Source organism: Boleophthalmus pectinirostris, unplaced genomic scaffold, assembly GCF_026225935.1.
Source record: "Boleophthalmus pectinirostris isolate CB_2022bp ecotype Guang Dong unplaced genomic scaffold, ASM2622593v1 HiC_scaffold_5, whole genome shotgun sequence".
NCBI lineage: Eukaryota > Metazoa > Chordata > Actinopteri > Gobiiformes > Gobiidae > Boleophthalmus > Boleophthalmus pectinirostris.
Genome location: NW_026571404.1, coordinates 1,197,878 through 1,222,877, shown reverse-complemented (window position 1 = coordinate 1,222,877; position 25,000 = coordinate 1,197,878). Strand labels below are relative to the sequence as shown.

At 44.5% G+C, this 25,000-nt stretch overlaps 2 protein-coding genes across 2 annotated transcripts; both read left to right on the top strand.

The window, feature by feature from the left end:
* The first annotated feature begins 1,175 nt into the window (after positions 1-1,175).
* On the top strand, positions 1,176-5,229 carry LOC110158151 (olfactory receptor 7C2-like). The gene is made up of 2 exons (XM_055162909.1): positions 1,176-2,095; positions 5,046-5,229. Exons 1-2 carry the CDS (start codon positions 1,176-1,178, stop codon positions 5,227-5,229), a joined length of 1,104 nt encoding a protein of 367 aa, XP_055018884.1.
* Positions 5,230-12,620: 7,391 nt separating this feature from the next.
* On the top strand, positions 12,621-20,521 carry LOC110158135 (core histone macro-H2A.2-like). Its single transcript, XM_055162374.1, has 9 exons — positions 12,621-12,741; positions 14,275-14,444; positions 14,573-14,679; positions 15,053-15,271; positions 16,384-16,488; positions 16,603-16,702; positions 18,105-18,194; positions 19,630-19,807; positions 20,356-20,521. The coding sequence occupies exons 2-9, from the start codon at positions 14,276-14,278 to the stop codon at positions 20,519-20,521; spliced, it is 1,134 nt and encodes a 377-aa protein (XP_055018349.1). The 5' UTR covers positions 12,621-12,741; position 14,275.
* The last annotated feature ends 4,479 nt before the right edge of the window (positions 20,522-25,000 follow it).

Here is a 25,000-nt window from a genome sequence, read left to right as displayed (position 1 = left end):
TTTTGTTATTTTAGCACAAATATGTCAATGTTTTTATAAATCTGTTTCTGTTTTTTCACTTGTCGAGTGTGAGACCTCGAGTCCGAGACGAGACCAAGACCTCAAAAAAACTGGTCTAGAGGCCGGACCCGAGTTTTACGACACTGTTTTGATGTTGGTGGAGGAAACGTGACCTGCTGTTGTGTCCAGAAAAGATTTAAAGCAGAAAAGATTCAAACTGAGACGTGTGTGAAACGGTTTTAAATCTCAAACTGAACTTGATTTTGTGTTTTTTTACGTCTTTTCAAAGCTTCTCTACCTGATTTTTCCTGCGTTTAAAAGGTGAAAAACAGAACTAGTTTGCAGTGGTTAAAGTTCTTGTGGATTGAGTTTGTAGATTTATTCTGTTTCTACTTCAGATCTGTGCTGAGGAGGGACTCGTTTTACTCAGATCCACGAGGAACATCACGAGGAACATCATGAGGAACATCAGGAACAGCGTCTTAAATGTCACGCTTTGAACATTTTAGAAACATAACGGAAACTGTTCTGCTCAAAACTTCTTCTTTTGAATCCTGGATTTGTTTATAAGATCTTTGAAATCGCTCTGTTCCTCTGCTCCTCTCACCCTCTCCACTCCTCTGACCTTCTGACCTTTTTCTCTGCTCTTCTCCTCCTCTGCTCCTCTAAACCCTGATCTTGATTCTTCTCTGCTCCTCTCACCGTCTTCTCTGCTCTTCTGCTCCTCTAAACCTTTTTTTGATTCTCTTCAGCTACTCTGATCCTCTCCTCTGCTCCCCTCTTCTGCTCCTCTCACCTTCTTCTCCGCTCCTCTAACCCTCTCCACTCCTCTGACCTTCTTACCTTCTTCTCTGCTCTGCTCTTCTCCTCTAAACCCTCCTCTTGATTCTTCTCTGTTCCTCTCTTCTGCTCCTCTCACCTTCTCCTCTGCTCCTCTGGCCTTCACCTCCGTTCCTCTGACCTTCTTCTCTGCTCCTCTCACCTTCCTCTCCGTTCCTCAGTTCTTCTTCTCTTCTGAACGTGAACAGTGCCATGACTTAATCGTTTTATTAATTGTAAAATCATCCCGATCTGAGCGTCTCACCTGATCGTTCCAGAGTTAGAAGGTTCTTCTGGGTGGATGGGGTTTGGGCGTCTGGTTTAATCTTCTCGGGTGGATGAGCGTGAGGAGGAGGATGGGGAACTCCAGCGCGGTGACTCACTTCACGCTGGGGGCCTTCACCGACCCGGGGCCTTTCCGCTGGCTCTACTTCCTGCTCCTGTTGTCCATGTACCTTCTCGTCATCGTGTCCAACCTCCTCCTCGTCGCCGTGATCTGCCTGAACCGAAGCCTCCACGAGCCCATGTACCTTCTGCTCTGTGGGCTCTTCGTGAACGAGCTGTGGGGCAGCGCCGCCGTGTTCCCCATGCTCCTGGTGCAGATCCTGCGCGAGGTCCACACCGTCACGCTCGCCTTCTGCTTCCTCCAGATCTTCTTCGGCCACTCGTACGGTTCCATCGAGTTCGTGACCCTCGCCGTCATCACGTACGACCGATACGTGGCGGTGAGCTTCCCGCTGCAGTACCGAGCGCGCATGACCTTCTCCAAAGTCCTGTTCCTCGTCGTGTTCCCGTGGTTTTACTCGCTCGTCTTGATTCTGACTTTAGTTCTTTTGACTCGTTCCTTAAACCTGTGCGGCTCGTTCATCCCCGCGATCTTCTGTAGTAACTTCTCCGTGGTGAAGCTGGCGTGTTCAGATATTTCCCTCCACAACATCTACGGGCTCCTCATCACCGTGCTCACCGTCTTCGGGCCCATGCTCTTCATGTTCGGGACGTACGTGTGGATCCTGACCGTGTGCTTCCGTTCTTCCGCTCGGACGCGTCAGAAGGCGCTCAGCACCTGCGCGCCGCACCTGGCCTCCATCCTCAACTTCTCGTTCGGCGTGTTCTTCGAGGTTCTGCAGAGTCGCTTCGACCTGAGGAGCGTCCCGGCCGTGGTCCGTCTGCTCCTCTCCGTCTACTTCCCCGTGGTCCAGCCGCTCTTCAACCCGTTAATCTACGGCCTGAAGCTGTCCAAAGTCCGAGCTCAGTGTGTGCGGCTGCTGCGCCTGATGCCCTCCCACGACAACAACAAGGACAACAACAATAACAATAAGAACAACAACAACAACCACGACAACAATAAGAACAAGAACAACAACCACGACAACAACAAGGACAACAACAATAACCACAACAATAAGAACAACAACAATAAGAACAACAACAACAACCACGACAACAACAAGGACAACAACAATAACAACAACAACAACAATAAGAACAACAACAATAAGAACAACAACAACAATAAGAACAACAACAACAACAACAACGACAACAACAACAACAACAAGGACAACAACAATAAGAACAACAACAACAACAACAATAAGAACAACAACAACAACACGACAACAACAAGACAACAACAATCAACACGACAACAACAACACAACAAGACAACAACAAAAGACAACAACACAACAACAACAACAAAAGACAACAACAACAACAACAACACAACAACAACAACAACAACAACAACAACACAACAACAACAACAACAACCACAACAACAACACGACAACCAATAAACATCTGAGAAAATCGATTTGTGTTTTTATTCCAGTTTTGGGTTTGGCTTGGGTCACATTCTTAGATTTAAACAAACTTTATTGATCCACAAGGAAAATGATTTAAACACACGAGTCACAATAAAATATAACAAAAAGTAAAAATATAAATGACAATAATAAATTCTAAATAAGAAGCAAAAAAACAACAACAACAGACACGTGACATAAAGAAATAATTATATAAATGTAAATGTACAAGTCAAAATAAAATAGAAAGATACAAAATAAAATATAAAATCACAGATTTATTCGATAGGTCCAACGCAACAATAAGATGATTGACAGGACGGTGTAAACCAGGGGGTCCAAACGTTTTCATCAAGGGCCACATATGTAAACACAGACGAAGCAGAGGCCGATCGAGGCCGTGGACTTTTACTACAGACTCAAACACTAAATATTTAAATCTTCACTTTATCAAGGTAGATTTTCAAAAAACTTGCAGTAAAAAGTGAATTTTTAATTGATGCAGGTCATTTGGGCCAATTCACCTGGAAGCCTGAGGGCCAAGAAAAGTTTGTCTGAGGGCCGCATTTGGCCCACGGGCCATAGTTTGGACACACCTGGTGTAGGGAGTATTATCTGTCCCTCACTGTGACAAAAGCTCACAGTCGATCACATGACCAACTTTAGTTTGTCAATCGTTTTATTCAGTCCTTCAGTCGACTCTGATCGACTCGTTTCAACTCAAACTGATTTGATCGTTTTCCCTGGTCCATGTCTGGACTAAAACTGCTCGGATTTGATTTTAAAGATGTTTTTTAAATGATGTTTTTTGTTTGGCAGCTTCACGTTTTCATGAGTCAAACATAAACTCTTCTTGAGTCTGAGCAGCGACACAACAAACACATTCACTGATTTTTATAAAGAAATACAATCAATATTCTGCAGAATTGAGTTCAACCTTTTGGCTCCACAATATTTTCTGTTTTTTATGTGGCTCCATAAAAAAAACAACTGCCCAAACCTGATGGAAATCCTGAAACACCAAAGGTCGTCTGAGCAGCTGGAGGTCGTTTGACTGAAACACTTCAAATCATTTTATTTAGGATTTAGGGAAAAAAAAAAAAAAAAAAGTGAGGATTTTTTCCAAGTTTGGCCATTTTTTTAGATTTCAGATTTGTCTTCCTGGTTGTAAATCATGACATCACACTGAGAAATTCCATAACTGTTACCATAGAAACCAGACGAAGCTCTGAGGCCAAACTCGTCCAACGTCCCAGAGACGAAGAGACAAAAACAAACACAACAAAACTCTTTATTTAAACGAAATCCTCCAAACACTGACGTCAGACGATTGTGTCGATCCAAACAACAGAGACTTTTACCTGTGGTCAGCTCTGTGCAGAGGCGAGCCACGAGCCACGAGCCACGAGCCACGAGCCACGAGCCACGAGCCACGAGCCACATCACTGTCAGTCTAACAGAAGATACATGAGTTTAAAGTCACAGAACATCCTGACACTGAGAACAAACGAGGCCTCAGACCAACGATCCTGAGACGAGTTTTTACTGCAGGAGTTAAAAAAAGAAGAAAGAAGAAAGATTAATTATTTAAATATTTGAGAAGTGACACAGAATAAACCATAAAATTGTTGTTTAAAAGTTTAAAGTTTGAAGAATAAACAGGAGTTAAAAACTGAATTCAAAGTTCAGGTCAGAGGAACTTTGTCTCCACCTGCTGGTTGTTTGTGTGAACTGCAGAATAAAGTACATTTCCCTGAAGTCTTATTTAGAATTTATTATTATAGTTTATATTTTCCTCTTATTTTAATAAACTGTTTGTTGAAGTGTCCTGCTGCCTTCACGGGCCGTGGGAAAAATGAAACTTTCAACTTATGAAATTGAAATTACAAGAGTGTTTTGTGTTTTTGTTCTAGTGAAACTTGGACTCAGAGTTTATCCAGATCTGTTATTTGGGTAAAACAGTTTTAATATTTCATTTAATTTTATTTATATTTTATTATTTATTGTATTTATTTCAATAATAAGTGTAAATGGTGACAAACTAAACAACTAACGACGACAGAGAAAATGTAACAGAAACACATTTAGTGTTTAGGGTTTAGTTCTTCCCCGTCACGTTCACATTTTCACTTTTCTCCGTCGTGTTGAAAGGTCAAAATTTATCTCATTTTGATCATAAAAATCTTCCAGTTTTCCAGTGAAAATGGCGACGTGAGTGAGTCGTGTTCATGTTCTGATTCATTCTGATGTTGGTTTTTGGTATTTCCCATCGTGACCACAGGACGTGAAGGAGTCGCAGATGAACTGTTGGGTTTTTTCTTGGTCTGGATCTTTGAGCTGCTGAGAACTTCTACACCAAATGTGAGAGAAAACCTTCCAGAAGAAACACTCTGAGTCTCATCAGCGACCAAACAGCAGCTGTGGCCCTCAGGAGACCTTCCAGAAGAAACACCAGAAGAAACACCAGAAGAAACACCAGAAGAAACACCAGCCCAACAGAGTCAACCAAGACGACAACATGACCGACGTTTGTGGTTTGATTCTCTGGAGTTTCTCGAGCCTCCTGCAGGTCGACAAATCAAAGACTCTGAGGGACGTTTAACATCTACACTGAACATTTCTCTGGTCTGGTCAAGATTTTAAACCTTCGATCAGGTTCTTCGTCGTGTTTTCAGATTTATGGTCGACTCACTCGTTCTGAGACGCTTCACTCTCGTCTGGAGGTCGAGTATCTGAAGAACTTGTCCAGTAAATTCATCTTCTGCCTGGACACGACATTTTACGACTTTTACTCATTTTCTGATAAATTTAAGCAAGTCGTCGTTTTGCGAGTCTCAAGTCTTTGACCTCAAGTCCAAGTCAAGTGTCGAGTCACTGGCCCATAAGTCCAAGTCAAGTCCAAGTCGTCTGCGTTGAGCTTCAAGTCATTTCAAATCTTTAAACCAAACAGAGCTTCGATTTTTGCAGTTTAAATGAATTTGAATCTAAATTGTTCTTAAAAAGTCACGGTGTGTATATATTTATATTTATATATGAGTGTTTATATAAAAGTTGTAGAAACGTTATTTTTCCGTTTTAAAAGTCGTTCATCCATCGAGTCGTGGAGGCATCAGAGTCATGAAACTTTTAAATGTTTTAACAAAATGTGAGTGAATCACGACGTCAGAACAGAAAGAAGAAAGATTTAAAATGTTTCATAACAGTTTTTTTGTCGTTTTTGAACTGAAAGGGAAGAATCAGGTTCTGTGTAGTTCCCTGTTTTACTCTGTTGTACTTTATATTACTGTGTATTACTGTAGTACTTTTGAGTATCGCAGTACTTCAGGTCCGTCCAAAGTACAAACCAAAGTGTGGGGAAATGTTCCAGTTTGTTTCTGTAAAATTCAGCGTCGCATTTATCAACTGAAGAGAAAAGTATTTTATAAAAACATAACTTTTTTAGAAGCATCAAGTCACCTCAAGTCGCAGGCCTCAAGTCCGAGTCGAGTCCCGAGTCACAGGCCTCAAGTCCGAGTCGAGTCCCCAGTCGCAGGCCTCAAGTCCAAGTCGAGTCCCAAGTCGCAGGCCTCAAGTCCAAGTCGAGTCCCGAGTCACAGGCCTCAAGTCCGAGTCGAGTCCCAAGTCGCAGGTCTCAAGTCTGAGTCGAGTCCCAAGGCGCAGGCCTCAAGTCCGAGTCGAGTCCCAAGTCGCAGGCCTCAAGTCCGAGTCGAGTCCCAAGTCGCAGGCCTCAAGTCCGAGTCAAGTCCCAAGTCGCAGGCCTCAAGTCCGAGTCGAGTCCCAAATCTTTGTCCATTTTATCAAGTCAAGTCTCAAAAAATAGTGACTCAAGTCTCTGAACCCGTGACCAGAGGCTCAGGGTTCAACTTCAGGTCACTTCTTGTCCTAAACCTGAACTTCATCAGAAACAGATCACATTTTGGGTTAAAGTCTGTGGTCCAGCAGGTCTCACTCGTCCTCCAGGAGTTTCATCATTGTTTATCTCATCACACTCAGACCTCAGGGACCAATCAGACGCAGCCGTCCGGTCACATGTCCACAGAGAGACGAGGTAATGACGTCCCTGTGGACCAATCAGGACGCAAACAAGGTCATTAACCCCAACGCAACACAAGAACACAAAAAAACAACGCAACACAACAACGCAACACTACACAACGACACAACATAACGACGCACAACACAACAGAAAAACAACTGAGCTCAGAGTTAATGAGGCTGAATTAACTTTGTCCTGAGTTTGTGAAGACGAACTGAAAGTCTGGAGTCTGCAGTGACTCACACTGGGGGAGCTCTACATCTACATCTACACCTACATCTACACCTACATCTACATCTACACCTACATCTACATCTACACCTACTACATCTACATCTACATCTACACCTACATCTACATCTACACCTACATCTACACCTACATCTACATCTACATCTACACCTACATCTACATCTACATCTACATCTACACACTACATCTACACCTACACCTACATCTACACTACATACACTACATACATCTACATCTACATCTACACCTACATCTACATCTACACCTACATCTACATCTACATACATCTACACCTACATCTACATCTACATCTACATCTACACTACATACATCTACACCTACATCCTACATCTACATCTACATACATCTACACCTACACCTACATCTACACATCTACACTCTACATCTACATCTACATCTACATCTACACCTACATCTACACCTACATCTACATCTACACTCTACATCTACATCTACACCTACATCTACATCTACACCTACATCTACACCTACATCTACATCTACATCCTACATCTACACTACATCTACTACATCTACATCTACACCTACTACATCTACATCTTACATCTACATCTACATCTACATCTACATCTACATCTACATCTACATCTACATCTACACCTACATCTACATCTACACTACATCTACATCTACACCTACATACATCTACACCTACATCTACATCTACACCTACACCTACATCTACATCCTACATCTACACCTACATCTACACTCTACATCTACATCTACATCTACACCTACATCTACACCTACATCTACACCTCACTACATCTTACACTACTACATCTACACTACACTACTACATCTACATCTACTTACATCTACATACATCTACACTACATACATCTACATCTACACTACATACACCTCTACACTACATCTACATCTACATCTACATCTACACCTACATCTACATACCTACATCTACATCTACACTCTACATCTACACCTACATACATCTACACCTACATCTACACCTACATCTACACTTACATCTACACCTACATCTACATCTACACTACATACATCTACACTTACATCTACACCTACACCTACATCTACATCTACACCTACATCTACATCTACACCTACATCTACACTACATCTACATCTACATCTACATCTACATCTACACTTACATCTACACTACACTACATCTACACCTACATCTACACCTACATCTACACTACACTCTACACTTACATCTACACTCATACATCTACATACATCTACATCACTACATCTACACCACTACATCTACACTCTACATCTACATCTACACTACACTACATCTACACTTACACCTACACTCTACATCTACATCTACATCTACATCTACACCTACACTACACCTACTACATCCTACATCTACATCTACATACATCTACACTTACATCTACACTTACTACATCTACACACTACATCTACACTACATCTACATACATACACATCTACACTACATCTACATCTACACCTACACTTACATCTACATCTACACTCACATCTACACCTACACCTACACCTACATCTACACTACTCTACTACATCTACATCTACACTACATCTACACCTACATCTACATCTACACTTACATCTACATCTACATCTACACCTACATCTACACTACATCTACATCTACTACATCTACACCCTACACTACATCTACATCTCTACATCTACACTACTTACATCTACACCTACACCTACATCTACATCTACACTTACATCTACACTTACATCTACATCCTACATCTACATCTACATCTACATCTACATCTACATCTACACCTACATCTACACTACACTACATACATCTACACCTACATCTACATCTACATCTACATCTACATCTACACTCTACATCTACATCTACATCTACATCTACATCTACATCTACACCTACATCTACATCTACACTTACATCTACACTTACATCTACACCTACATCTACATCTACATCTACACCTCTACATCTACACTTACACCTACATCTACACTCCTACATCTACATCTACACTACATCTACACCTACATCTACATCTACACTTACATCTACATCTACATCTACTACACCTACATCCTACATCTACACTACATACATCTACATCTACACCTACATCTACATCTACACTACATCTACACCTACATCTACACCTACATCTACATCTACACTTACATCTACACCTACATCTACACCTACATCTACATACATACACCTACTACATCTCTACACTACTACACCTACATCTACACTACATCTACACCTACACCTACATCTACACCTACATCTACACCTACATCTACACCTACATCTACACTACACCTACAACCTACATCCTACATCCTACATCTACACTACATCTACATACACCTACATCTACATCTACACATCTACATCTACATCTACACTACAACATCTACACCTACATCTACTACACATCTACATCTACACTTACATCTACACCTAACATCTACATCTACACACCTTACATCTACACTACATACTCTACATCTACACCTACATCTACATCTACACTTACATCTACACCTACACCTACATCTACATCTACATCTACACCTACATCTACATCTACATCTACACCTACATCTACACCTACATCTACACCTACATCTACATACATCTACACCTACATCTACACTACCTACACCTACATCTACATCTACACCTACATCTACACCTACATCTACACCTACATCTACATCTACACCTACATCTACACCTACATCTACATCTACACTACATCTACACTACATCTACATCTACACCTACATCTACACCTACATCTACACCTACATCTACATCTACACCTACATCTACATCTACTACATCTACATCTACACCTACATACACTACATCTACACTTACATCTACATCTACACCTACACCTACATCTACATCTACATACTACATCTACATCTACATTCTACATCTACACTACATACATCTACATCTACACACTACACCTACATCTACATCTACACTACTACACATACACTACACTACATCTACATACACCTACATCTACACTACACTACATCTACATCTACTCTACACCTACTACACTACATACATCTACACTCTACATCTACACTACATCTACATCTACACTCTACACTTACATCTACACCTACATCTACATCTACACCTACACCTACATCTACACCTACACCTTACACTTACATCTACATACACCTACATCTACACCTACATCTACACTACACTACATCTACATCTACACCTACATCTACATCTACACCTACATCTACACCTACACCTACACCTACATCTACACCTACATCTACACCTACATCTACACCTACACTACTACATCTACATCTACATCTACACCTACACCTACACTACATCTACATACATACACTACACTACATCTACATTACACTCTACACCTCACCTACATCCTACATCTACACTTACACTCTACACCTACTACATCTACATCTACATTACATACACTACTACACCCTACCTCTACACCTACATCTACACTTACATCACACACCTACATACATTACATTACACTACATACATTACACTACATCTACATCTACACTACACTACATCCTACATCTACATCTACATCTACATCTTGACACTTACACACCTGACTTCAATTAATTCATTACAGTTTAACACTAATAGTAGTATTAAATTAGTAGTAAGTAGTATTAATAGTATAATTAATAATAAGTGTAATGTAATAGTAGTAGTAGTAGTAAAGTAGTATAGTATAGTAGGGTAATAGTAACAGTTGTTGTACAGTAGAAAGTAGTATAGTAGACATTAGAATGTTTGAACAGTTAAGTAACAGGAGTTTGAACAGACTAGAACAAAGAAACAAAACATAGAAAACAGTAGAACAGTAGAACAGTAGAACATTAGAACAGTAGAACATTAGAACAGTAGAACAGAAGAACATTAGGACAGTAGAACATTAGGACAGTAGAACATTAGAACAGTAGAACATTAGAACAGTAAAACATTAGGACAGTAGAACAGTAGAACAGTAGAACAGTAGAACATTAGAACAGTAGAACATTAGAACAGTAGAACAGTAGGACAGTAGAACATTAGAACAGTAGAACGGTAGAACAGTAGAACATTAGAACATTAGCACAGTAGAACATTAGAACAGTAGAACATTAGAACAGTAGAACATTAGGACAGTTAGAACATTAGAACAGTAGAACAGAACAGTAGAACATTAGGACAGTAGAACAGTAGAACAGTAGAACATTAGGACAGTAGAACATTAGGACAGTAGAACATTAGAACATTAGAACATTAGAACAGTAAAACATAGGACAGTAGAACATAGAAACAGTAGAACATTAGAAACAGTAGAACATTAGAACAGAACATTAGAACAGTAGAACATTAGAACATTAGAACATTAGAACAAGAACAGTAGAACAGTAGAACATTAGAACAGTAGAACATAGAACAGTAGAAACAGTAGAACAGTAGAACATTAGGACAGTAGAACAGTAGACAGTAGAACAGTAGAACATTAGAACAGTAGAACAGTTAGAACATTTAGAACAGTAGACAGTAGAACAGTAGAACATTAGAACAGTAGAACAGTAGAACAGTTAGAACCAGTAGAACATTTAGAACAGTAGAACATTAGAACAGTAGAACATTAGAACATTAGAACAGTAGACATAGAACAGTAGAAGTAGAACAGTAGAACAGTAGAAACAGTAGAACATTAGAACATTACAGTAGAAAATTAGATAGAACATAGAACAGTAGAACAGTAGACAGTAGAACATTAGACATGGGTTAAAGTTCACATGAGTTCGTCCCTGTGGTTCCTCCACCAGAAAAGTTCCACAGTACATCTTTAAATCATCTAATGAAACCAGACCAAGCTCGTGCTGCCCCCTGGTGGCCCACAGTGGAACTGCACCAACAGACTCTTGATTGAGATTATTGTAATATTATTATTTTATATTTATATTTATATTTATATTTATATTATGTGTGAATCTGCATCTGAATTTAACACTGTTTTCTGTTCAAAGAAGTTTGGTGAGTTTGACCAGTGTGAATGTGAGAACTAAACCAGAACTAAACCAGAACTAAACCAGACTAAACCAGAACTAAACCAGGACTAAACCAGAACTAAACCAGGACTAAACCAGGACTAAACCAGGACTAAACCACGACTGAACTAAACCAGGACTAACCAGAACTAAACCAGAACTAAACCAGGACTGAACCAGAACTAAACCAGGACTGAACCAGGACTAAACCAGGACTGAACCAGGACCATGCAGGACTGAACCCCAGAGTATAAACCGGTTCTAATCTCACAGAACAAGAACAAACACCGAGTCTGAGTCTGACTCGGAGTCCGCTCGTGTCCGTCCGCACGTGCGCGCGCATGTACAAGTATAAAAACAGCGTGTACATATATACATATATATACATATATATATATATAATATATATATGTGTGTGTGTGTGTGTGTGTGTGTGTACATATGTGTGTGTATATGTGTATATATTTGTGTGTATATATCGGTGCGGGGCTCGTGCGGGGCTCGTGCGGGGCTCGCGGTCTTTGGGGGCGTTTCTTCTTCTTCTGGATTTGTTCCTTTGCAGCATCAGTAGCGCCGCTGTCGCTTCTGTGCCGCGCGTGAGCCTGACCTCACATCCGCGTTTCCCGCGCGATCACCGCAAAAACACCGCAAACAAACACGCACAGCCCGCAGGAGCCACGCGCACGAGGCCCGCAGGTAAGTCTCCGCGGCCGGGGTCGCGTCCCCGCGGGCGGAGCGCGCTCACGGCCGCGGCGGAGGCTCCGGGGAGCGGCGCGCGGACACGGGCCGCGCGGGGCTCGGCTCGGACCGAACTGGACCGGATTTAGTTTGTGCACGTAACGTGCACGTAACGCGGATACGCGAGCGCGGTGTGCGCGTGCACAGCGCACGCGGCTTTGGAAACGCGTCGATTGGAGGCGAGAATCAGAAGCACGTCACGTTTTCAACGAGTTTACACTGCGCATGCGCACACAGCTTTCTCCAGCGGAGCTGAAAAAACAAGAACTAAACCAGGACTAAAACTGGACTAAACCAGGACTAAAACTGGACTACACCAGGACTACACCAGGACTAAACCAGGACTAAAACTGGACTAAACCTGGACTACACAAGGACTAGACCAGGACTAAAACTGGACTAAACCAGGACTAAAACTGGACTACACCAGGACTACACCAGGACTAAACCAGGACTAAAACTGGACTAAACCTGGACTACACCAGGACTAAAACTGGACTAAACCAGGACTACACCAGGACTAGACCAGGACTAAAATGGACTAAACCTGGACTACACCAGGACTGGACTAAACGGGACTAAACCTGGACTACACCAGGACTAAACCAGGACTAAACCAGGACTAACCAGGACTAAACCTGGACTAAACCAGGACTAAAACTGGACTAAACCTGGACTACACCAAGACTATACCAGGTCTAAACCAGGTCTAAACCAGGTCTGGACTCTGGACAGACTGGTCCTGGTTTAGAAGCAGACACACAGACAGGTCGGTCATGTTATTAAAAGCTCAATAAATCGCGTCAGAAAAAAACCCCCAAAAAAACAGAATATCGACACTATTTTATGGCACCGAACCTTGACTGGACCCATAGAACTATAATAGAACCTTGACTGGACCCGTAGAACTATAATAGAACCCTGACTGGACCCAACTAGAACTTGACTGACCCATAGAACTATAATAGAACTGAACTGGAATAACTATAATAGAACCCTGACTGGACCCATAGAACTATAATAGAACCCTGACTGGACCCATAGAACTATAATAGAACCCTGACTGGAACCGTAGACTATAATAGAACCTTGACTGGACCCGTAGAACTATAATAGAACCTTGACTGGACCCGTAGAACTATAATAGAACCTTGACTGGACCCGTAGAACTATAATAGAACCTTGACTGGACCCATAGAACTATAATAGAACCTTGACTGGACCCATAGAACTATAATAGAACCTTGACTGGACCCGTAGGACTATAATAGAACCTTGACTGGACCCATAGAACTATAATAGAACCTTGACTGGACCCGTAGAACTATAATAGAACCCTGACTGGACCCGTAGAACTATAATAGAACCTTGACTGGACCCGTAGAACTATAATAGAACCTTGACTGGACCCATAGAACTATAATAGAACCCTGACTGGACCCGTAGAACTATAACAGAACCCTGAGGGGGCTCACCGTTCTGCTGCTGCAGGATGTCGGCTCGTGGGAAGAAGAAGTTGACGAAGACGTCTCGGTCGGCGCGGGCCGGGGTTCTGTTCCCCGTGGGCCGGATGATGCGGTACCTCCGGAACTCCACCCACAAATATCGGATCGGGATCGGCGCTCCGGTTTACATGGCCGCCGTCATCGAGTACCTGGCAGGTGAGAGACCCGGACTGAACCAGGACTAAACCAGGACTAAACCAGGACTAAACTAGGACTAAACCAGGACTAAACCAGGAAACCAGGTCTAAACCAGGTCTAAACGTGTTCTTGTTTGTGGTGTTTAGCGGAGATCCTGGAGTTGGCGGGGAACGCGGCGCGGGACAATAAAAAGGGGCGGATCACTCCTCGTCACATCAAACTCGCCGTCGCCAACGACGAAGAACTCAACCAGGTCTGAACTCAACCAGGTCTGAACTCAACCAGGTCTGGACTCAACCAGGTCTGAAGCTCCTGGACCAAACTCTGAGATTTAATGTTCTAAAGTTCTAAGTTCTGAAGTTCTGAACAGAGCTGGAGTTGAATTTTGACAGTTCAATTTGAAGCTTGAAAATATTTGTGCTGAATATTTAAAAGGTGAAATTTAGATTTTAAATGTGAAACACTTAAAATTTCAGCAACTAAAATTCATCTTTTATCAGAGTTAAAAAATTCAAAGTGAGAAATTCAGTGATGTTTAAAGTTCTAAATGTGAAGGAACTTCTTCTCCTCTGTAAATGTCCCTGTGGCGTCTCTTGTCTCGTGTAAAATCCTGTTTGGTTCTTCAGCTCCTTCGTGGTGTGACCATCTCAAACGGAGGAGTTCTTCCTCGGATCCACCCCGAGCTTCTGTCCAAGAAACGCGGCACCAGGGCCCGAACCGAGACGCCGCCCGCCGACAAGCAGCCGGAGACGGGAACCAGGGTCAGGAAGAGCCCCAAGACCTCCAGGACCTCCAGGACCTCCAAAGCCCGGAGAGGCAAAGGCCGACGAGGACGCAAGCCCAAGGTACAGAGAAGGTCTGAGGGAGGAGGACGAGGAGGAGGGTCTGGAGGGTCTGGAGGGTCTGGAGAGTCTGGAGGGTCTGGAGGAGGAGGGTCTGGAGGAGGGTCTGGAGGGTCTGGAGGGTCTGGAGGGTCTGGAGGGTCTGGAGGGTCTGGAGGGGGAGGTCTGGAGGAGGAGGGTCTGGAGGAGGGGGTCTGGAGGGTCTGGAGAGTCTGGAGGAGGTTTGGAGGAGGGTCCTGGAGGAGGAGGGTCTGGAGGAGGGTCTGGAGGGGGTCTGGAGGAGGAGGGTCTGGGGAGGTCTGGAGGAGGGTCTGGAGGGTCTGGAGGAGGGTCTGGAGGAGGAGGAGGTCTGGAGGAGTTCTGGAGGAGGAGGAGGGTCTGGAGGAGGGTCTGGAGGAGGTCTGGAGGAGGGTCTGGAGGAGGGGGTCTGGAGGGTCTGGAGGAGGGTCTGGAGGAGGGTCTGGAGGAGGGTCTGGAGGAGGGTCTGGAGGAGGGTCTGGAGGGGGTCTGGAGGAGGGTCTGGGTCTGAGAGTCTGGAGGAGGGTCTGGAGGAGGGTCCTGGAGGAGGGGGTTGGAGGAGGAGGGTCTGGAGGAGGAGGGTCTGGAGGAGGGTCTGGAGGAGGAGGGTCTGGAGGAGGGTCTGGAGGGTCTGGAGGGAGGAGGGTCTGGAGGAGGGTCTGGAGGAGGAAGGGTCTGGAGGAGGGTCTGGAGTCTGGAGGAGGGTCTGGAGGAGGGTCTGGAGGAGGAGGTCTGGAGGGGGTCTGGAGTCTGGAGGAGTCTGGAGGAGGGTCTGGAGGAGGGTCTCTGGAGGAGGGTCTGGAGGAGTCTGGAGGAGGTCTGGAGGAGGGTCTGGGTCTGGAGGAGGAGGGGTCTGGAGGAGGGTTGGAGAGGGTCTGGAGGAGGAGGGTCTGGAGGAGGAGGGTCTGGGGGTCTGGAGGAGGAGGGTCTGGAGGAGGGTCTGGAGGAGGGTCTGGAGGAGGGTCTGGAGGAGGGTCTGGAGGAGGGTCTGGAGGAGGAGGGTCTGGAGGAGGGTCTGGAGGAGAGGGTCCTGGAGGAGGGTCTGGAGGAGGGTCTGGAGGAGGGTCCTGGCTCAGACCTGCTGTGGTTTGTTTCAGAACCAGGACGCAGAGAAAGAATCAGAACCAAATTCAACACAAGAAGAAGAACTGGGAGAAGGTTTCACCATCCTGTCAGCCAAGACCCTGTTCCTGGGACAGAAGGTACGAGACCGAGACTAAACCAGGACTGAACTAAGACTGAACCAGGACTGAACCAGGACTGAAGCAGGACTGAAGGTGGGAGGGCATCCTGCTTAAATCTGGTTGTTGTTGCAGTTGTCGCTCACAGAGATCGACCTCGGGAAACTCGGCTCCGTCAAAGTGGACGCCATCGTGAACCCGACCAACGCCGACCTGGACCTGAGGGACCCTGTGGGTGAGGACCAGACCAAAACCAGGTCCAAAACCAGACCAAAACCAGGTCCAAAACCACCAAAACTAGACCAAAACCAGGTCCAAAACCAGGTCCAAAAACCAAAACCAGGCCCAAAACTAGACCAAAACCAGGTCCAAAACCAGGTCCAAAACTAGACCAAAACCAGGCCCAAAACTAGACCAAAACCAGGTCCAAAACCAGGTCCAAAACTAGACCAAAACCAGGTCCAAATCTAGACCAAAACCAGGTCCAAAACTAGACCAAAACCAGGTCCAAAACCAGGTCCAAAACTAGACCAAAACCAGGTCCAAATCTAGACCAAAACCAGGTCCAAAACCAGAACCAGGTCCAAAACTAGACCAAAACCAGGTCCAAAACTAGACCAAAACCAGGTCCAAAACTAGACCAAAACCAGGTTCAAAACTAGACCAAAACCAGGTTCAAATCTAGACCAAAACCAGGTACAAATCCAGACCAAAACCAGGTCTAAAACCAGGTCCAAAACTAGACCAAAACCAGGTCCAAATTTAGACCAAAACCAGGTCCAAATCTAGACCAAAACCAGGTCCAAATCTAGACCAAAACTAGGTCCAAAACTAGACCAAAACCAGGTTCAAAACTTGACCAAAACTAGGTCCAAATCTAGACCAAAACCAGGTCTAAAACCAGGTCCAAAACTAGACCAAAACCAGGTCCAAATTTAGACCAAAACCAGGTCCAAATCTAGACCAAAACGAGGTCCAAATCTAGACCAAAACTAGGTCCAAAACTAGACCAAAACCAGGTTCAAAACTTGACCAAAACTAGGTCCAAATCTAGACCAAAACCAGGTCCAAAACTAGACCAAAACCAGGTTCAAAACTAGACCAAAACCAGGTTCAAATCTAGACCAAAACCAGGTCCAAATCCAGACCAAAACCAGGTCTAAAACCAGGTCCAAAACTAGACCAAAACCAGGTCCAAATTTAGACCAAAACCAGGTCCAAATTTAGACAAAAACCAGGTCCAAATCTAGACCAAAATGAGGTCCAAATCTAGACCAAAACTAGGTCCAAAACTAGACCAAAACCAGGTTCAAAACTTGACCAAAACTAGGTCCAAATCTAGACCAAAACCAGGTCCAAATCTAGACCAAAACGAGGTCCAAATCTAGACCAAAACTAGGTCCAAATCTAGACCAAAACTAGGTCCAAAACTAGACCAAAACCAGGTTCAAAACTAGACCAAAACCAGGTTCAAAACTAGACCAAAACCATGTCCAAATCAAGACCAAAACCAGGTCTAAAACCAGGTCTAAAACCTGACCAAAACCAAGTCTAAAACCCGGCCAAAACCAGGTCTAAAACCAGGTCTAGAACCAGGTCTAACACCCGATCATGTGACAGTTTTGCTCCGCCCACAGGAAGTGCTCTGGAGAAGGCCGGGGGGCGGGACTTTGTAGACGGCGTCAAAGAAGCGAGAAAATCACACTGCCCCCTGGAGGTCGGCGCAGGTAAAGGCCGTTTCTGCTCCTGTCTGCTGCCTGCACCTGCCTGCACCTGTCTGCACCTGTCCTGCACCTGTCTGCTCCTGTCTGCTCCTGTCTGCTCCTGTCTGCACCTGTCTGCACCTGTCTGTGTCTGTACCTGTCTGCTGTTTGTCTGTCCTGTTCTGTGTTTTTGCGTGTTCTCAGTGTGTTTTTGCGTGTTCTCAGAGTGTTTTTTTGTGTTCTCGGTGTGTTTTTGCGTGTTCTTGTGTGTTTTTGCGTGTTCTCAGTGTGTTTTTGCGTGTTCTCAGAGTGTTTTTGCGTGTTCTCAGTGTTTTTGCGTGTTTTGTTTTTGCTCAGTGTTTTTGTTTTTGTTTTGCGTGTTCTCAGTGTGTTTTTGCGTGTTCTCAGAGTGTTTTTGCGTGTTCTCAGTGTGTTTTTGCGTGTTCTCAGTGTGTTTTTGCGTGTTCTCAGTGTGTTTTTGCGTGTTCTCAGTGTGTTTTTGCGTGTTCTCAGTGTGTTTTTGTGTGTTCTCAGTGTGTTTTTGCGTGTTCTCAGTGGTGTTTTTTGCGTGTTCTCGGTGTGTTTTTGCGTGTTCTCAGAGTGTTTTTTTGTGTTCTCAGTGTGTTTTTGCGTGTTCTCAGTGTGTTTTTGCGTGTTCTCAGAGTGTTTTTGCGTGTTCTCAGAGTGTTTTTGCGTGTTCTCAGAGTGTTTTTGCGTGTTCTCAGTGTGTTTTTGCGTGTTCTCAGTGTGTTTTTGCGTGTTCTCAGTGTGTTTTTGCGTGTTCTCAGAGTGTTTTTGCGTGTTCTCAGAGTGTTTTTGCGTGTTCTCAGAGTGTTTTTTGCGTGTTGTTTTTGCGTGTTCTCAGTGTGTTTTTGCGTGTTCTCAGAGTGTTTTTGCGTGTTCTCAGAGTGTTTTTGCGTGTTCTCAGTGTGTTTTTGCGTGTTCTCAGTGTGTTTTTGCGTGTTCTCAGTGTGTTTTTGCGTGTTCTCAGTGTGTTTTTGCGTGTTCTCAGAGTGTTTTTGCGTGTTCTCAGAGTGTTTTTGCGTGTTCTCAGAGTGTTTTTGCGTGTTCTCAGCGTGTTTTTGCGTGTTCTCGTGTGTTTTTGCGTGTTCTGTCGTGTTTTTGCGTGTTTTCAGTGCGTGTTTTTTGCGTGTTCTCAGAGTGTTTTTGGTGTTCTCAGTGTGTTTGCGTGTTCTCAGCGTGTGTTTGTTTTTGCGTGTTCTCAGAGTGTTTTTGCGTGTTCTCAGAGTGTTTTTTTTTGCGTGTTCTCAGTGTTTGCAGTGTTCTCAGAGTGTTTTTGCGTGTTCTCAGAGTGTTCGTTTCTGTTTTTTCTCAGTGTTTTTTGCGTGTTCTCAGTGTGTTTTTGCGTGTTCTCAGTGTTTTTTGCGTGTTTCTTTTTGCGTGTTTGTTCGTGTTCTGTTCAGCGTGTTTTTTGCGTTTTTTTTTTGCGTGTTCTCAGCGTGCGTGAGTGCGGCGAGCGCGGCGATGGCGTCGCGGTTCGTGGTTCACTGTCACGTTCCTCTGTGGGGATCCGAACGCTGTGAGGAACATCTGGAGAAAACCGTGAGGAGCTGTTTATCTGCAGCAGAAGAAAAGAAACTCAAGTCCATGGCCTTTCCCTCCCTCCTGAAAGCACGGTGAGACCAGGACCAAGGACCAAGACCAAGACCAGGACCAGGACCAAGACCAAGACCAAGACCAGGACCAAGACCAGGACCAGACCAAGACCAAGACCAGGACCAAGACCAAGCCAAGACCAAGACCAGGACAGACAGACCAGGACCAGGACCAGACCAAGACCAGGACCAAGACCAGGACCAGACCAAGACCAGACCAGACCAGACCAAACCAGGACCCACCAAAGGACCAAGACCAAGACAACGGACCAGACCAGGACCAAGACCAGGACCAGGACCAGACCAGAACCAGACCAGGACCAGGACCAAGACCAAGACCAAGACCAGGACCAGACCAGACCAGACCAAGACCAAGACCAGGACCAGACCACCAGGACAGGACCAAGACCAGACCAAAACCAGGACCAGACCAGGACCAGACCAGGACCAAGACCAAGACCAAGACCAGGACCAGGACCAGGACCAGGACCCAGACCAGGACCAAGACCAGACCAGGACAGGACCAGGACCAGACCAGAACCAGGACTAAACCGGGTCTTGCGTTTCAGAAACGGGTTCCCGAAGCAGACCGCGGCTCAGTTGGTGCTCAGGTCCATCTCCTCACACCTCGTCTCCTCCAGCAGCACCAGCCTCAAGAACATCTACTTCCTCCTGAACGACGCCGAGAACATCGGGGTTTATCTGCAGGAGATGGCCAAGGTGGAGGGCAAGTGAACGACAGGAGGAGGGGGGGAGGAGGAGGAGAGGAGGAGGAGAGGAGGAGAGAGGAGGAGGAGGAGGAGGAGGAGGAGAGGAGGAGGAAGAGAGGAGGAGGAGAGAGGAGGAGGAGAGAGGAGGAGGAGGAGAGGAGGAGGAGGAGGAGGAGAGAGAGGAGGAGGAGGAGGAGGAGGAGGAGAGGAGAGGAGGAGGAGGAAGAGGAGAGGAGAGAGGAGGAGGAGGAGGAGAGAGAGGAGGAGAGAGGAGGAGGAGAGAGGAGAGAGAGGAGGAGGAGGAGGAGGAGGAGGAGAGGAGGAGAGAGGAGGAGAGAGAGGAGGAGAAGAGGAGGAGAGAGGGAGGAGGAGAAGGAGGAGGAGAGAGGAGGAGGAGAGAGAGGAGGAGGAGGAGGAGGAGGAGGAGGAGGAAGGAGGAGGAGGAGGAGGAGGAGGAGGAGGAGAGAGGAGGAGAGGAGGAGGAGGAGAGGAGAGGAGAGGAGGAGGAGAGAGGAGGAGGAGGAGGAGGAGAGGAGAGGAGGAGGAGGAGGAGGAGAGAGGAGGAGGAGGAGGAGGAGGAGGAGGAGGAAGAGGAGGAGAGGAGGAGGAGGGAGGAGAGGAGGAGGAGGAGGAGGAGAGAGGAGAGGAAGGAAAGAGAGGAGGAGGAGGAGGAGAGAGGAGGAGGAGGAGGAGAGGAGAGGAGAGAAGGAGAGAGGAGGACGGAGGAGGAGGAGAGAGAGGAGAAGAGAGGAGAGAGAGAGGAGAGGAAACCATTTTTTAAAAGTTGTAAAAAGAAAATGGACGCACAGACGCTTCTGTAAATGTGTAGATAAAGTAGAAGAACTCAGCACAAGACCTGGTTTAGTCCTGGTTTAGTCCTGGTTTAGACCTGGTTTAGTCCTGGTTTAGACCTGGTTTAGTCCTGGTTTAGTCCTGGTTTAGACCTGGTTTAGTCCTGGTTTAGTCCTGGTTAGAACCTGGTTTAGTCCTGGTTTAGTCCTGGTTTAGTCCTGGTTTAGTCCTGGTTTAGTCCTGGTTTAGTCCTCAGTTTGAACCAGTCTGGTCTCTTTTCGTTTACTTCTTTTTGTTTGAAAATCCATTTTATTTATAAAATATTTTACAGAAAGTTCTTTTTAAAAATCCAGACTGTAAAAAAGAAAAAAGAGGAATTTGTTCATTAAGATAAAAATGTTTTAAATCGGTACAAAACATGAAAAAATACAAGTTCTGTTTGAACTTTTGTGTTGTAAAAATTGACCAAATGCGTTTTATACAGTTTAAATTTGAAAATTTATTAAATTCTGTTTTATTTTTTAGAGAAATGTTCCATTATTTGTGTTTTGACCTGATTTGTCTCTTCCTGTTCTCGGTCTTTGCACATGGAGAAAACTGGAGAGTGAAAATTTCCGGGTGAAATATTTCAGAGTTGTTTTATTTTTACTCTTTGAGAGTTAAATGTGTGTTAGAGTTTGGGTTTGTCAGAGTTGATTTGGTTAAAGTTAATTCAACTTCTCTTAGTGTTAATTTGTCTCCTGCACTTCAAACTCCCTCCAGTTTGAACCAGTTTGAACCAGTTTTGTTCTGAATTTCATCTTAAATTAACTCAAATAAAGTGTGAAAATAAAACTCCTCTGTGTGTTGTTGAGTTAAATCAGGATAACTCTACAAAGTGTTATCTGTTTACTCTCTAAACCTTCATTTAACTCTGGGTTTGGGTTAAACAGGAACTTTGGTCCAGTTTTACTTCATGAACTTTTACACAAATGTTAAATTAACTTTAGAACAGAGTGACTCAGACGTAACAAACAAACAAACAAACAAACAAACACAAGAACAGATCTGAGTGTGACCAGGAACAACACAACAACAACAACACAACAACAACAAACACAACAACAACACAACAACACAACAAACAACAACAACAACACACAACAACAACAACAAACAACAACACAACAACAACACAACAACAACAACAACACAACAACAACAACAACACAACAACAACACAACAACAAACAACAACAAACAACAAACACAACAACAACAACAACAACACAACAACAACAACAACAACAACAACAACAACAACAACAACAACAACAACACAACAACACACAACAACAACAACAACAACAACAACAACAACAACAACACAACAACAAAACAACACAACAACAACAACACAACAACAACAACAACAACAACAACAACACAACAACACAACAACAACAACAAAACAACAACAACAACAACAACAACACAACACACAACAACAACAACAACACAACAACAACACAACAACAACAACACAACAACCACAACAACAACACAACAACAACACAACAGCAGAACTTTAGAACATTTAGACGTTAGAACGTTGAAGCTCAGAGTTTGTGGTTCTGGAGTTTCTTTTTCTCTTCTGTCGAGTCTGAAGTTTTTGTGAAAATGAAAACACAGGAGTTTCTGTCATAAATATTTGAAAAGTGTTTTTAGTTTCTGATTCTGCGTCGAGTTCGTTTGTTTTTGTTTTTTGTTCTTTTCTTGAGTCTCGTTTTGTTTTTACATTCCACGTTACAACGGAAAAAAAAAAAGATCTGTGTTCTGCTTTCAATAAAAGAAACGTTTTACACCAACGTCTCCTCCTCTGTTCCCCGACAAACCTGCACCGTCTGAACCTGGTCTAGACCTGGATTAGTCCTGGTTTAGTCCTGGTTTAGTCCCTGGTTTAGTCCTGGTTTATGGTTTAGTCCTGCTTTTAGTCCTGGATTAGTCCTGGTTTAGTCCTGGTTTAGTCCTGGTTTTAGTCCTGCTTTTAGTAGTCCTGGATTTAGTCCTGGTTTAGTCCTGGTTAGTCCTGGTTTTCCTGGTTTAGCCTGGTTTAGTCCTGGTTTTAGTCCTGGTTTAGTCCTGGTTTAGTCCTGGTTTAGACCTGGTTTTAGTCCTGATTTAGACCTGGTCTAGACCTGGTTTAGTCCTGGACCTGGTTAGTCCTGGTTTAGTCCTGGTTTAGTTCTGATTTAGATTTTAGACCTGGTTTAGTAGTTCCTGATTTAGACCTGGTTTAGACCTGGTTTAGTCCTGATTTTAGTGATTTTAGACTGGTCTAGACCTGGTTTAGTCCTGATTTAGACCTGGTCTAGACCTGGTTTAGTCCTGGTTTAGTCCTGGTTTAGTTCTGATTTAGACCTGGTTTAGTTCTGATTTAGACCTGGTTTAGTTCTGATTTAGACCTGGTTTAGTCCTGATTTAGACCTGGTTTAGACCTGGTCTAGACCTGGTTTAGTCCTGATTTAGACCTGGTCTAGACCTGGTTTAGTCCTGGTTTAGTTCTGATTTAGACCTGGTTTAGTTCTGATTTAGACCTGGTTTAGTCCTGATTTAGACCTGGTTTAGTCTGATTTAGACCTGGTTTAGTCCTGGTTTAGACCTGGTTTAGACCTGGTTTAGTCCTGAGTCTGATTTGAACCTGGTTTAGACCTGGTTTAAGACCCCTGAAAAACAACAAATTTAGAAAAAAACTGAGTCAAGAAGAAAGATTTTATTAAAAATACAGAATAAATACATCACAGAGACACTTAAACTTTCCCTCTAAAATAATCATCTCATTCTTCAAACGAGACCTGGTCCAGTCCTGGTCCAGTCCTGGTTTAGTCCTGGTCCAGTCCTGTTTAGTCCTGGTCCAGTCCTGGTCCAGTCCTGGTCCAGTCCTGGTTTAGTCCTGGTTTAGTCCTGGTCCAGGTTCTGTTTGTTGCTTCCACAGAGCGTCGTTCTCTTCAGAAACACAAACCTGCATCTGACCCGGTCTGGTCTGGTCTGGTCTGGTCTGGTCTGGTCTGGTCTGGTCTCTGGTCTCTGGTCTCTGGTCTGGTCTGGTCTCTGGTCTGGTCTGGTCTGGTCTGGTCTCTGGTCTGGTCTGGTCTCTCTGGTCTCTGGTCTGGTCTGGTCTGGTCTGGTCTGGTCTGGTCTCTGGTCTGGTCTCTGGTCTCTGGTCTGGTCTCTGGTCTGGTCTGGTCTCTGGTCTCTGGTCTCTGGTCTGGTCTGGTCTCTGGTCCTCTGGTCTCTGGTCTCTGGTCTGGTCTGGTCTCTGGTCTGGACCTGCTCTGCTCCTTTAAACCCGTCAGACTCAAGTCAAATACAACAACACCGTGGTCCACACAGTGACATCATCAGGTGGTCGCTCAGAAGTGCTCCTCTGTGTTTTTAAAGTCTCAGTTCTTCTCTGTTCAGTTTGATTTGAGTAAAACACAGTTCTGCTCTGAGGTCTTCACTTCTTCACTCTCACCTTCTCGTCCGCCCGGGTCCCGCTGGTCTTTCTCTCCCCCCTGTCCCCGCCCCTCTCCCCCGGCCCCGCCCCCTCCTGCGGGCCTTGGGTTTGGGGAAGGTGTGGTTCTCGGTCCAGACTGGGTCGGTCTGGGTGGACTGGGACTTGGTGGATTTCTGGAGCTTCACCGAGATTCTGTGAGCCGAGCCGGTGAGGAGGGTGAGGGACGGGGGACGG